This window comes from Neopsephotus bourkii, unplaced genomic scaffold, assembly GCF_033783945.1.
Source record: "Neopsephotus bourkii isolate Nb327-2 ecotype Australia unplaced genomic scaffold, CSIRO-AGI_Nbou_v1 NB_756, whole genome shotgun sequence".
Classification (NCBI taxonomy): domain Eukaryota; kingdom Metazoa; phylum Chordata; class Aves; order Psittaciformes; family Psittacidae; genus Neopsephotus; species Neopsephotus bourkii.
The window spans coordinates 349,935-364,592 of NW_026901254.1; the positions used below are offsets into that span (position 1 = coordinate 349,935).

The 14,658-nt window shown below is 37.9% G+C and overlaps 1 protein-coding gene across 7 annotated transcripts in view; it reads left to right on the top strand.

Moving 5' to 3' along the window:
* The window catches only part of HMGCLL1 (3-hydroxy-3-methylglutaryl-CoA lyase like 1), an 86,397-nt gene that overhangs the window by 12,865 nt on the left and 58,874 nt on the right, over nucleotides 1-14,658 (top strand). For 5 of the 7 annotated variants that reach the window (XM_061354933.1, XM_061354934.1, XM_061354930.1 and 2 more), the window contains exons 2-3: nucleotides 11,199-11,276; nucleotides 12,320-12,427. In XM_061354933.1, coding sequence (XP_061210917.1) covers nucleotides 11,199-11,276; nucleotides 12,320-12,427 — 186 coding nt within the window. Of the gene's footprint in view, nucleotides 1-8,190; nucleotides 8,502-11,198; nucleotides 11,277-12,319; nucleotides 12,428-14,658 lie in introns of those variants that run through there. The other 2 variants (XM_061354935.1, XM_061354932.1) reach the window with 2 other exon arrangements.

The following is a 14,658-nucleotide window of genomic DNA, read 5'->3' on the forward strand; positions in this document are numbered from 1 at the left end:
ATGGAGCATTTACCACTTCTTTAGGCAACCTGTTCCACTGCCTCACCACCCTCACCGTAAAGAACTTACTTATATCTAAGCTGAACTTCCCCTGTTTAAATGTATACCCATTATTCCTTGTCTTACTGCTACTGATGAAGAGTCCCTCTCTGGCATCCTTGTTAAGACCCCTTCAGATACTGGAAGGCTGATATGAGGTCTCCATGCAGCCTTCTGTTCTCCAGGGTGAACAGTCCTAATTTAGCGGGTGTTCATACGGGAGGTGGTTGAGCCCCCTTATCATCCTTGTGGCCCTCCTCTGGACTTGCTCCAATAGTTCCATATCCTTCTTGCGTTGAGGACACAATGACTTTTCAGTGTCATGCTCTGCCATTGAGGAAGGGCACAAGAAGCCGGGAGGAAGTGGAGAGAGGACACCTGACCCAAACTAACCAAAGGGATATTATATACCAGTATATGAACTGGGGGGAGTCACCCTGAAGTGCAGATTGATGCTTGGGTCGGGCTGAGTGTCGGTCTGTGGGCAATGAGCAATTGTATTGTGCAACACTTGTGTTTATTTTTTTTTTTTATTCTTTTTTAGTTTCATATTCTCTCCCCTTGTTATTTCCCTTATCATTATTATTTGTTTTATAGTATTAGTTTTGTATTATACTTTAGTTACTGGACTGTTCTTATCTCAACCCATACTTTCATTCCTTCAATTTTCTTTCCCATCCCACCTGGAAGGAGGTGTGAGGAGGGGAGGTGTGAGTGAATGGCTGTGTGATTCTGAGTTACCAGCGGTGCTTAAACCACGACATACTTTTACTCAGACTTGTTCAATTCCATGTGCTCTACATGTGTTGAAAATAGCAACAAATGTTTTTTTAGAAGATTGCAAGTCATCAGTACTAATTCAGAAAGGTCAAACTCATCCAAGAGATTGATGTTTGAACAGATTTGTTGTTCTTTCAGGTTATTAATGATTTCATGTAAAATATAGACATGAATATTAAAGAAGACATTTCTTTGTTTTCAAAGATTTTGAACAGTCTTTGGGCTTGATTTTGTTGTGTAAAGCTACTGCTTTTTTTTTTTTCCAGAGCATCCAACATCATGGCAGAGAATTGGATGTGGTTTACAGTTGCTCTTGGAACTAGGCTGCTTCTTCTGTTAGACATCCAGTCCCCAGTTCCAGAGATTCCCTTTTTGAAGGGTGGTCAGAGGAGGAGTTTCTCTACCTGCACTTCCATGTGGAATTTTCTGATCCACTGGAGCTCACATTTGACAAATTTTAAGCCTTGGCCACCAGGAAAGTTTGCATGAGTCTCTACTGACATGGAAGAGGTTATTATCCTTGACAGTATAGTTAGAATGTAGCATGGACTGTCATGATTTTGATGGTCGCAATTTTAAAAGGGAAAGATTATGCAATTCAGACGTTCACATTTTTTACCTTTGCTTACTAAAGCAAAAGGCCTCTGGGAGTCAGTAACTGTCTTCACATCGTAATAATTTTTGTACATCTTTTCCGGTATACTTTCACTGGCTTTTTTAAAGTGAGTTATCAAAATATTTGAAGAGAAATAAGAATCAAAACCAATAAAATGTGTAAAATAATAGCTCTAGAATGTATATATTTATATGCCTATATTTCCCTTAATATTTTTATTAAATATTAATATATTTATTAATATATATAATACTGTTAACAATATAATAAATTAATATGCTAGTATATGAAATAATACTAGTATTTTTATGTAATAATGTTATTTATGTTCCTTCATGAAGGTTTGTATTTTGAACAGGTAGTCTTAATAGATTTTTATCTTTACCATTATGTAAGGTGGGAAATACAGCTTTTATTCATTTTCTATCCAGCATAGCCATTACTGCGTACCTGAGGTAAAACCACTGGTTCTGACCTCATTTCACTGCATCCGTGCTTTGCAGTTTTGGGGGTTCAAAGCAATACGTGAAAAGTTACAAAGCAACGACTTAATCAGAACTGAAGTTAAAGAATATAGGCTAGCAATTTATGGTTTTATATACTGGCACTGGGAAAACTACACGCCCAGTGTGGCATTTCGGTGTAGCTCTTCAATCTTGGAAGAAGGATTGTTGCATTTTGTGTACTTTCTAAATAATGGAGAGATCAAGAAGAAAATCTAGTTCATGGAAAAAATGAGAAGGTCATAAAAAATACAGGATGATATTGTTGCAAGGTCTGTATGGTAACCCATGTAATTTGTTTTGACTACAAATAGTAGTTTCAGAATGCATTCCAAATCTATGACATGATAAAAAGTAATCCTTAAGTCTGTTACTCCTGAACTTGGCACTTCTTCACAAAAGGGGAAAATGAGGAATAGTCTAAGTATAGGCAGTCTAAGTTTAGTCTTTGATGTAATACGAGAAGTACAACAGAAAACAGCAATCTTCTCATGTATTTAAAAATGTGTTAATAAACTATTAGAGCTCATTCATAAGCTTTTAAAATAAAAGTTAGGAGTAGACATCTCCAAACAGTATTCAAATATGTGGATCCCCTTTCAATTAAAAAAAAAAAAAAAAAGCCACCCAAAAAACAGAGCTGTGGTTTCAGTTTACGTTTATTCATAGTTCAAGCTGAGTTCACTCAAATTGGATAGATGAGGCAAATTATATGTTTGAGGAAGCTGCAGGTTTTATTTGCATATCTGAGCAGCTGAGCACATCCACTGTAAGCAAGAGGGTAAACTGCAAATCATACAAAACAATATTCAGCAGGTGTTTCACCCAAAGTATGTGAGACTTGACCTCTTGTGATCTAGTATAAAGGAAAACAGCCTGAGAAGTGGGGAATTTCTTCTCCTGCTCCCTCTGGTAGACTCCTGCAGACAGAGATTAGAGTGATTTATTAACTCTGTAGCTCTTTTGGAAAATGTGCTATTTTGTGTTTGTCTTGAAAGGAGTTGCTTATTTGATTTGCTATGACTTGCTGCATTTTGCTAAGACCTGGGAGATACTGTGCTGTGGAATCAGTTTGCATGGTTAGAACGCCTCTGGTGATCTCTGTGCAGTAAGTGATTTAGCAGACTTGTGTATCATGCCTCAGTTTTCTCTTTTATGAGCAGAGTCATGTTTCTGTATCAGACAGAGCTTTGTTACTGTTAGTTGGATTTTCATGTATTTTTTCATGTCAAGCCCATGTTTGTTGTTTGAACAAGACATTATCCTTTGGGATTACTCTCATAGCATCTGATAGCTGTAGTCTCCACTGGGTAAGGAGATGGCTCAGCAGGGTCAGAAAGAGCTAATGTGCAAAACAAACTTACAGATGTAGTTTATGACTGCTGCTGCTCTAGTCTGGAGCATGTGATATTTTTGTCCTCCATCAATGAAGTTTTTACTTAACAGTGCTAGCCATTAGCAACTATTACACTTTCTTTTTAGGTATAACTGTTAAAAAGGGGCAAAACAGAGAGCTATACAGGCTTCATTATATTCCTAGCATGTACAACCTGTGGTAAAGAAATGCTTGAGGAGCATAGGGAGCTTAGGGTGGTAATAGGCAGGTCACCAGCCAGGGCCCAGTCCCACAGCAGCTGAGTGAGGTGAGCAGGCTAGGCCTAGAGGTGGTAGCTGGGTTCAGGCAAGAGTCCAGGTCATTGGACAAGCTTGTGGTGACAGGGGAGATCCAGGATCAGAGCTGAGAGTGCAGGTCAGTGAGCTGGGGTCAGGATTCAGTTCGCTGATGAGAATCAAGATTGTCTCTGGGCAGCACAGCCAATCAGGTAGGCCCATGGTGGTGAAAGAGGTCCAAGGTCAACCCGTAAAGTCAGTCCATAGGCCAAGGACTGATCAGTGTGACTGCTCTTTTTGCAGAGAGTTAGGGAAATCAAGGAGGCATGAATTCAGTTGATCTGAAATGCTTCTAATGCGTAGCTTAGACAGAAGAATAAAAATCATGCCAGTTGTTCCAAAGAGATGCTCTGAAACAGGAATTGGAATCCTCTTCATTGGGCTGATCCTGCATAAATGTCCATGTGTTCCATGTTACCTTTCATATACCTGGAAAACTTTTGATGCATAAGGTATCAGTGGCTGATGGCACATTTTGGATTGCCTGCTACAGCAGGTAATGTTATTTCCTCTCTCTTATGTATTTATCTGTATTCCAGTTTTCCAGTGAGGAAGATCTTGGAGGCAAAAAATGAAATGCGATAGCAGGATGGATTGGGAATCACATCAGCAAGGAAAGGTGAAAACTTAATTTAGAATTAGGAAAAGAATGGATCACTTACAGAGCTCTTGGAGAAACTCAAAAGAAAACATAAATCAAGACATAGGTAGATGTCTGCAGCAGCTGAAGTTCCTGTGATAGCCACTGCCAGCCTAGGACAGGACTCAGTTGCCTAAACATAGGTGCCTAGTGCCATTTGAAACACGTAGGATATATTTGACACCCTTATGGGATAGGCATATCCCATAAATTGTAGGATGTATAAGATACCTACTTTTTTCTGGAGTGGTATTCAGTCCCCAAGCAGTTACGCAGACCTGGCTATTGGGATCATCAGCCACTAGCTGTGAACCTTAGGGTGACCTGAATTATTCTTTATCAGCCATATTAAATAAAGATTAAATAAGTTTGAAATGAGACCTACAGTAACAGTAAAGAGATGAAGTGGGACCCATGCCCTTCCTGAGCAGCAACACTTGGAGGCAAGAACTCTTAAGATATTTATAATGTCTCCAGGAACATATGTTTAGACAGCAGGAATGAGCAGAGGTTTCTTAACCTTGCGCTGAATACCACTCTTAAACCTCAATTTCTGTAGCTTTGGAAGGCTACAATTCTACGGCTACGATTCTAAAGGATTTCCAAAAGGAATAGTAATATATAGATGGTATTTAGCTTTTTTAAATTTATAACTGTATGTCCATGAGTAGTGTAGTTAAGAGTATGATTTGAATTTTCTAGTTTTGTGTAATATTATTCTTAACAGAACAACATTTTCTTACAATCTCTGGAGCATTCCCTATTAATGTCATTGGTTACCTTTTGCACTATCAGTTCATCAAAATTTTGTTCACTTGATAGAATTATTTTTACAAAATACTAATTTCTATTTTCTAAATAAAAATAATAGTTTTTTTCTTATTATTTGTTCATTAATATTATTATTTGTCCATTAATATTATTGGACTTTATGACATTTGTTCTTACTATTGAAGTCCTCTTTGTAAACAGGGTTAAATCAGACAACTGGCCGCTCAGCAGCATAAACATTTATGGTTTAGTTGAATTCCCCTGTGTTTTAAATCATAGTTCTTCTGTTTTCTTACAAATGGCTTGTGTTTTATTATAAATAGTCACACAACACTTTAATAAGTGGACTAGCAGATTATATTAGAATTTAATAATTAATGGAAATTACGGTAGAAATGTTAGTGCTATTACTTTACAGTAGAAATCCCTACAGTGAATTCTCAGTCAGTTCAGATAATCTCCTGATATATGTAAATCACTACGCTATCATGAGCTCTCAAAAGCCCTCTAGTAAAAGTTGTAAGCACATTCAAATTCAATGAGAAGAGGTGGACTAAAGTAATACCTGTAGGTGGTGATCCCCAGTGTAAGAGACACTTAGACATACTGGACAGATCCAGAAAAGGGCCATGCAGATGATTAGCAGATTGGGGCATCTGTCATATGAGGAGATACCGAAAGAACTGAGACTGCTTAGCCTAGAGAAAAGAAGGCTCAGGGGGATCTTATCCGTATGTACAAATACCTAGTGGGGTGAATAAATAAGGCAAAGTCAGTGAACAGCACAGAAGGCAACGGGCAGAAACTGAAGTACAATAAATTCCATTTAAAGATCGGAAACGTATTTTTTTACTGTGAGGGTGGTCAACACTGGAACAAGTTGCCTGGGAGTTTCCACCCATGGAAATACTCAAGACCCAACTGAACATGGTTCTGGGCAACCTGCTTTAGTTGATCCTGCTCAGAGCAGGGCTGGTTAAACTAGATAATCTCCAGAGTCCCCTTTTGACCTCAATGATTATTTGGTTTGTTCCAGATAAGTTAAATCTGCATTTAACTAATTCACTTCTGTAGTGATTTATTTGCATTTCATATTTTGCCTTTCTATGGATGATCTCAATTTGACTGAATTATTTTTTGAAACAGAAAGCCCAAAACTAGACACACAATTTCTACTCATTAAGTGGCAGGCTACTGTTTTATTTATGACATCTCTGTTTATAGCCTAAAATTATATTTGCCTTTTTTTTTTTCTTTGAGGTGCAGGTTTGTTTTTTTTCTTTCCTTTTGCTTGAGAGCAGGATGTTACAGACTCATATTCAGTTTGTTATTCGCTTTAACATCCCAGTCCTTTTCTATAGAACTATTTAGTCATGTACTCTCAATCTACTATCTTAACAAAAATCTGGTTTTGGAGTGTCAAATTTCTGAAAATGGAGAAATAAGTATAATGGCATTTCTGAAAGAAATTCTGCAGAAATTCCTCTAAGTAGTCGATTGGCACCAGATAAAGTCAGGATAGTCCTAAGTGTTGTATTATGTTTTGCTTTTTGTTGAAATTTGTCAGATTTATTTCTCTAGTATGTCAATGGAATTTTGAATTCTAGTCCTGTTATCTAAAGCACTTGCAACTGCTTTGATTTTGATATTTCTATGCTATAATTAAGTTCATGAATATGCAGTGTTATTATAAGAAAAGTTTACTTACTGAAAGCTTCTCAAGGGCTAATGAGTTTTTTTGCTAGTCATGGCCTGTTACTATGTACTGTTCTCCCAGTGGTCATGTCAGCAGCATACGGCAGAAATTCTAGGATGAATACTCAGTTTATTTTTACTGAGGGATATTTACCAGGTATGTCACTGTTTTCTGAATATCTGTTATTTATATTTCATAGGTGATTCTTCTCCATTTTCCCTCTAGTTAACTTGGGAATGAATATGTTTTATGTCTGCCTTTGAGTAGCAGGAACTATATAAACGAGTCTCTGCAATATCACTTCAGTCATGATTTGATTATGTACTAAGATTTTCATTTCTTCCTGTTCATTTCCTCTGTGTCTTGTAAAGTTTAGAGACATCTATGTGTTCAGAAGGTTGATCACTCTTTTCTCTTTTCACCTTCCAGCAATTGTACTATTTATCTCAGAGCCTTCACCCACTTTTTGGACATTTGTCCATGTCACTGCACATATACATATGGAGATATGATGCCACCTCCCTGCTGATCCTTGTTTAAAACTACTCTCCTGAGTAATTTGTGCAAGATGGACCTACCTTCGTTCAGTTGTCCTCTGTGCCGGAACACCATCTTGTGGAAAAGGAAAGCAGAGCTTTATCTTTTCTTGGTTAGAAAGATTGAAAAGACCTGAACCCCCAAGATTCTTCTCCCTTACTTTTGGGTCCTTTCAGTTACTTTCGAGTATTGGCAATGGCCAATATTTGCCAGTGCCATTAGTGGCCATATGAATGAGCTGCATGGAATAAAAATCAGAAGGCTGAAGATGCCTCAGCACCTTTACTAGAAGTAGTGAAGTGGTGACAGAGCTTAAAAAAGTGTGTTTATTTAATTTGATTACATTTATGGTTATGTTAAAAAGATTATATTGCTTTAATTAAGGGTTACTAGGATTTCTATAGTAACCTTGAATTTGAAGCTATTTATAGCTCAGAGAAAGTACTTCCATACAGAAATTTGGCATTCAGTGTCTCAAACTGAATGGTATGGTTTTTGTTTTTCTGTTTTTTTTGTTTTTTTTTTTAAGACTCTTTGGCTGCATTCTGTTTTGAGGGAGGCGATTTTTTGTGGTTTTATATGCTTTTTGTTCTCCATTGGCAAGGCTTGATACATGGAAAAAACAAATTTTCCAGGCTCTTGGTCTTTTATGTCAACTGTTTCCTTTTTGATATTTCAAACATTATACTTCAGTAGTCATTACTTTTTAACAGAGCAACGATATAATTCAATAAGCAAATACTGCTAAGCATCTACCATAACTACATTTTGTACTTTGTTACATAAAATTAATTCATGTAATATAATTTTGTAAAGATTTTTTTTCTCAAACAAAATTATTTACCTGACATGTTTAGTGTTTAATATAAGTACTTGTGTATTTCTGTAAGGTTAATCTTTTTCGGGTTCTCTTAAAATACAGCAACTACTTTTTGCTTTTCTATTTATTTCTGTTTCTTATTTGTAGACTATTTCATGACATACTTGAAGGTGTTGAAATTCTCTAAGTTAGTTTTATTGTTGTTTCTGTAAATCCTTCCTTTTACACTAGGGTATGATGCACGTTTGGAATCCTCTGGTTATAGTTCGGAGAACTCGATCACTTGGTTCATGAAGCCCAAGTCTTGGTTAAAGATCTAATGCCATTCGGATAGCAAGCAGAGAAGTGTTTAAATTCTGTGTAAGTTCTTAAAGACTTCTGAATAGAAATGGCATTGAGCCTGGCACAGAATGTGACTGGTGGCTCAGGTGACTTCAGCTGTTTTTCAGGTTACGTCCAAGTATTCTGCAAGTGTGGCACTGTGATCAGAAGACCTCCCAGAATAGCAGGGAGTTTCTTTTCTTCTTCCCAACAACTTTGCCAAGTATCTATCTCCAGTGTGTTGGAAGAATGTCCTAACAGCTAGTTACTGAGCATTTATAGGACAGATAAGATTAAGGTGGATACTCCTTTACTCCTCTGATTCAGCTTGGGCCACAGAATAGAAAAATGCTAGAGTCATCTTAGCAGAAGATGGTACATGCACTCTATAGGTTGTAATTTGTTTCTGAGTTTTATGCAGTGATTATACACTGTAAAATGCATGAATACATAGGGGCCTGAACCTAGGTATTCTGCCTCTCTTTTACTTGTTATCTGAGGTTCATCAATGCAGCACAAGAGAAATTGTTAGTTATGCTGGGGAGGATGATCAGAACAGAGCAGTCAGTGTACTCTAGGTGAAACTAGATGAAATTCAATGCAAAGCAAGTCTGTTCTAGACTTAGAGCTGGAGTCCAAGCAAGATGTTTATGCTATTAGTTCATCATCTTGAAGAATGTAAGGATTCGTCTGTAGTACTGCCTTGATTTTCCACTGTGTGGCCCTTGTGAGAGTCATCCTCTCCATGGTTATCAGTGTTGTTTTCAAGAGCAGTGAATTCAAGCTGGGGCTGCTTAGTGGACAGGAAGGCTATAGGGAAAATGAGGAGGTGAGAGGCCTGGACTATGGCTCAAAGAGATTGTAGGCCTGTTATATCACAGATGGAGAATAAGAATGAATACCTGAATGCCATTCTGCAATGTCCCTTCCAAACTTCTTGTCCCCTGTGAAATCCAAGGGTTGCAAACACCCCTATGAATGTCTGTGTGGATGTGCTGTAGCTGTGTGAACTGTTCTGTAAAGACAGGTACAGAACTTTGATTACAGAAGAAGTTTTACCACAGTTAAGAACTGAATAGGATTTACAAGATTTGGCCTAGAAATTGAATATTTTTGCCACCAAAGTTTTATATACATTTTTCATGCTCTAAATTAAGCTTTGGTTCACGTAATCTATTTTACCTCCTTCCATACCACCTCTACTCCCCCCGCCCCCAGTCACAGTTTTACTCATAGTGCAGCTGGGGCATTTGTCTTGTAACAAGCAGGATCTGATAATCATGAAATAACCCAGATTTATGCCCATAGTGCTGAAGCAGTACCATATTTGTGAAAATAACTTAGGAGAAACAATATGCAGCAGATGTGAAGGTTTTACCTTCACATTTAAGTAGGTTTATACTGTCAGCGAGTGTGGGCTTAGTACAGCCTGACAGTTTTAACTTACCAGATGTTCCATGTGATCAAATAGATACTATACAGCTGTTTCCCATTCTTTCTACTGGGCTCAGATAAATACAAAGTAAATGCGCCGGAATATGTTTACTGTATTTTGGCTAGTGCTGCAGAGAACATACTTTTATCTATAGGCACCAATAATGCAGGGAGAAACCAAAGGTCCTGCAGGAACACTCATTTTCTGTTACTGTGAGGAAAATTTGGTTGGAAGAACTTTGATGATACTAGCTGAGGAGGGATGAAACATAGGTTTTTCATTTTTTGTGAATGATGTGAGATTAGTCACCATATTTATCACTGCAAAAAGTGACTCCTGATCTCTGGGCAAGCTGTGACTTTGCAGGCTGGAGCCATACCCCTGGGCTGACTGTCGTTCTCCCAGCGGTGTTTAACTCTCAGGGGAACCGGTGGGTGCAGTGGGAGCAGTCATCCCATAGGTAGCTAAACTAATCCCAGCATGGGCTATCAACACTGGAATGGAGACCTGTCTCCTTCCCTGGGCATGGGCAACTTGCCCCAACTGGCTATCTGATTTGTTTTTTAAGACGAGAAGCTTCTGGGGCTCGGTCTAAGCAACTACGCTCAACTGTATCAGGACTTAAAGGCCCATGTGATATGACACCTGTCAACTTAATAACAGATCTGCTAAACAATAAAAAACGAAGTTTCATTTCCCTTCACCTGCTTTTCTGCTTGTTTCTCTTTCGTCCCACTCCAGCTCCCTGTGCTCCTAGCCCTTTGACCTTACTGCTGCCTTCCTTCCCTCCTGTCACTTCCAGCCTCCTGCCTTTTTACACCTGGGAAAGTCTTCTTGTCCAAGGGCCTTCCTTGTTCTACTTTAAATCCTTCTTTAAAACCATCATCCTCAGGCAGAGGATATACTTTCATCTTTCATTAATCTCTTCAGTATTTCTTGACTGCTCTTTTTGGATTTATAGCCTAGTCTTGCAAATGTTTACAGGCAAGTAACTGTTCAGTTAAATTGAGAACATTCAGGTAGAAGTTTGGAGGACTGAGTTGTTCATTGATAAGCTTTTTGAAATGGGAATACTTCTCACTGTGTAAAACACAGTGTTCATTTATGATTCTGTATACATTGTTATAATAAACATTTGTGGCTTCAGAGGAGCACTGGAACATGCACATGGATAACTTTGGCTTTTAACTTCTATTCCCTAACTCAATGTGCAGAACATGTTCTCACAGATTTTTAAAGGCCATGAGCAAATTTAATGTTGACGATACGACTTTATACCCAGAATCATACGAGAAAGACAGGTGCAAGCTGTACCTTTGATCTTTGTGACCTGCATTGTTTTGTGTTTCCGTATTGATTTTTCTTTTAGGAATCTCAAGCATCTGGACTGCCTGCGTACATAAAGATTGTAGAAGTTGGGCCAAGGGATGGATTACAAAATGAAAAGGTAATTTTTGTCTGGGTTTTTGTGTTTTGTTTGTTGGTTGTGTGTGTATGTTGTAATATGGATATCAGTGTTATTTTCATTGTGTAAAACATACATGCTACTAATCATGTTTTTTCTATTACGTACTATAAATATATTTCTTTTTATATTAAAAACTTTTGTATATTAGAATAAAAGTATACTACTATGTAGGCAGGTGTTAAATAATATAATTTCTTTCTACACTTGGTTAACTAAGCCTTTATGTTACTCAACTGCTATATCTTATTCTGGAATTTATCTTGTCAGTCAATAACGTGTCATGACATAATCGGTAATGCAATGAAACACTGGCTATCTTCATAGTAGTTCAAGCTTCCTTCTTCATTTTCATTTCTTTCATGCTGTAAGTGCTACTATAGTAGGAATAGCACAATAGGTTTTGTCATGCTTCCCCCTGAACAGGCATGGAGAAAAAGAATTTGCTCTTTCAGTTTTGATATTACTTGCCTGAAATGTGGTAGGGAAGCATGGAAGAAGATTAAAAGAGACTGTAAAATAGGGTACATGTATCAAAACAGTCATCTGTTTCCACAAGCAGGAGGATAGGTGAATAGTTTTGCATATATTGGTGTGCTGATATCAAAGATGTTAGTAGTAATAAGAGAATGAAATTACCCTGTCTCAGCTCTGGAGCTTTTCTCCCTCCATTTTTCTCTGGTTGGACTATTCTGTGTTACTATTTCCTTTGTTGTTTCTTTGCTGGTTGGTGTTTGGTTACTAAGAATTAGTGAGGCCAGATCTATAACCTGTTACAGTGGTTACAAAAGTGCTTCCTCATTCTTTTGTGGTGGACAAAAAAGGGAGTAGGATCATGTATACTGCTTGATGCTTTCCTTATGCAGTAGGTTCCTACTATCAAGAAACACTACAATTATGGTATAATATATGAGTGTAGTTCATTATTTTAAACAATACCATTGTTTATGTACTGAGAACATTTCATTTACGAAAGTTTCTTCCTGAATGAAATACTGCACTATAGACTGTCTCCATGTCCATAGGTGATAGTCCCAACTGATATCAAAATTGAGTTAATCAACCGGCTTTCCAAAACAGGCCTTCCTGCAATAGAAGTGACCAGTTTTGTTTCCTCCAAATGGGTGCCTCAGGTATGTAAAATCATCACCATTCAGAACTATTTCAATTTATGTTTAAATGCAATTACATGCAGTGGAGTTTTCCAGTAGTGTATAACCTGTATAATTATACAAGAATCAGATACTGTTGTCCGGCACAATTTAGGCAGCTTTCAAGTTTTATGCTTTTATTTAGGTTGGGTAAAGTTGGAATAGTTATTAAAAAGCAGTCAAAATTGAAGAAGAGCCAGTAAGCTATGCAGAAAGCTGCTTAAATCCCTAAATTAGTGGCAGCAAGAGCAGTTTGCTCCATAAGGGAAGGGGAAAAGCCAAGCATGTTAATAAGGGAGCCAAGACTGTAGCCTTGTTGACTGGAGGGCAATCCAGCAGTATGCAAGAGCAGTGCAAATCCAGTGAGGGTAACCAGGGCAGCGAAGAGTACACACACTCAGGTGAGTTCATAGTGATGCAGCAGATCCCAGGTTAAGCCAGGAAGTCAAGTCTGCTAGACGTAGTCACAGTCCAGTCAATAACGTACACAGCAAAGCATGGGCTTGGCTCTTGCTCTGCAGCTGCATTATTTCTCAGGCAGGGAGGGAGCATGCAAGTGTCTCAGCTTAAAAGTTGCTGTGAAGCAACTTTTGCTATGAAGTTGAGTGAAAGGGGAGGGAAGGCCATGTTAAGACTCCATAACAGAGCTGTTTTGGGGAGCCTTTGCTGATCCACTTTCCAGCTTTTTTTGATGAGCTCCACAGCTCATTGAAGATTCTCAAGTTGCTGTCTTATTAGTGAGCTGGTCTGGAGTGCAGGAAGCCAAACTCTTCAGTGGTGAGCACTGCTGTCCTGATCAACAAAAATGCTAGGAATACAGCTTGTCATAATTACTACATAGGGTGTGCAAGTTACAGCACTAAATGGAGAGTGAGAGAATTAGTCACAGGATGCTGAAAGGGGTTAAGAGGTGTGGAGATGATAGATCAAAACTGTGAGTAAAGGGTAACTGGGATAGAGGATACTGATTGTAGCTATAGGGATAAAGATTTGAAAATATGAAGCAGCTGGGATGCAGAGTACTGAGTTTTGAGTATCCAGATGAAGGGCATTGAGTTTGATCTCTGGGAAGTAGTCATGGTGGAGAGGACTTCTTGTGGAAGCAACACCAGTTCAGAGATCCAGAACAGGAAAACCTAGATGCTTGTACAAACTGCATAAACTTTCTGCGAGTGCTCCCTAGCACCAAACCAAGAGAGCAGTGTGGACCAAACCAAGAGAGTTGTGTGGACTACTGTGGAAGCTTGAGTCTGCCCTGAAGCCACCCATTTTTGAATGTCTGCTGCACTTGGTACATTTCTGTGTATCTGTCCACCATGTGGTCCTCCTTTTTCAGTTTGCTCATAAAAGGGCAATGACTTTTTGCAATTAATAATACAGAGAAAATACAGTCAATGATAATTTTGTACTGTGGAATGGAACCAAAGAAAGTACTTATTTTGCTGTTTATCTCTGTAAACATTCAGTCATAACTAAGGAGTTTGAATGATGACGCATCATTAATATAACTTAATGTTGTTCCTACCTGTTTTCTACTCTTCCAAGGACAAATAGTCATTGATGTAAACAAAAAAGGTAAAAAACCTTTTTTTTTTGTTATTGTTCTTTTTCCCTAAATGAAATTTAATTTTCCACATTTAAAAGTGTGTTTGGAAGATCTAAATCTGGGACTTTCATATATGTAGCAGTAGTTAGGCACGTTAATTAATTGCAGATCTAATGCTCTTGTCAGCCAGCCATACTGAGTTTTGATGAATCATGATAATTCAGCAGAAATCCTAATGTTTCTGAAGTCAGCAGCAAAACTTCATTGGCACTGGGCGTGGCAGATTTTCACTTGAGATTTAACACTTAGTCCTGAAGTGTATACTCCGTAGCTCCTGTTTGTGCAAACTTAATTATTCCCTGTATGTAAGAAAATAAGTCAGTACTTGTCTATATAATTTAAACTAATTTTCAAGAAATTACATGTTTGTTTGCACAGGAGCATTTAAGTACTTATATGTTTAGTAAGGACTGCGCAAGTTTTTTTATATAATAAAACATTAAATTAATTCGAGAAAATACTTTGGTTTTTAACATTGTTTATTGCACATCTTTTGTCCAAATATACATAAAGTTTGTCTGTTTCAAACTGAGAATACATCTGGGCCTGGACTATATTCCTCTTGGCAAAACAGTAAAATCATACTTATTCGTGAATTAGCAGAGCG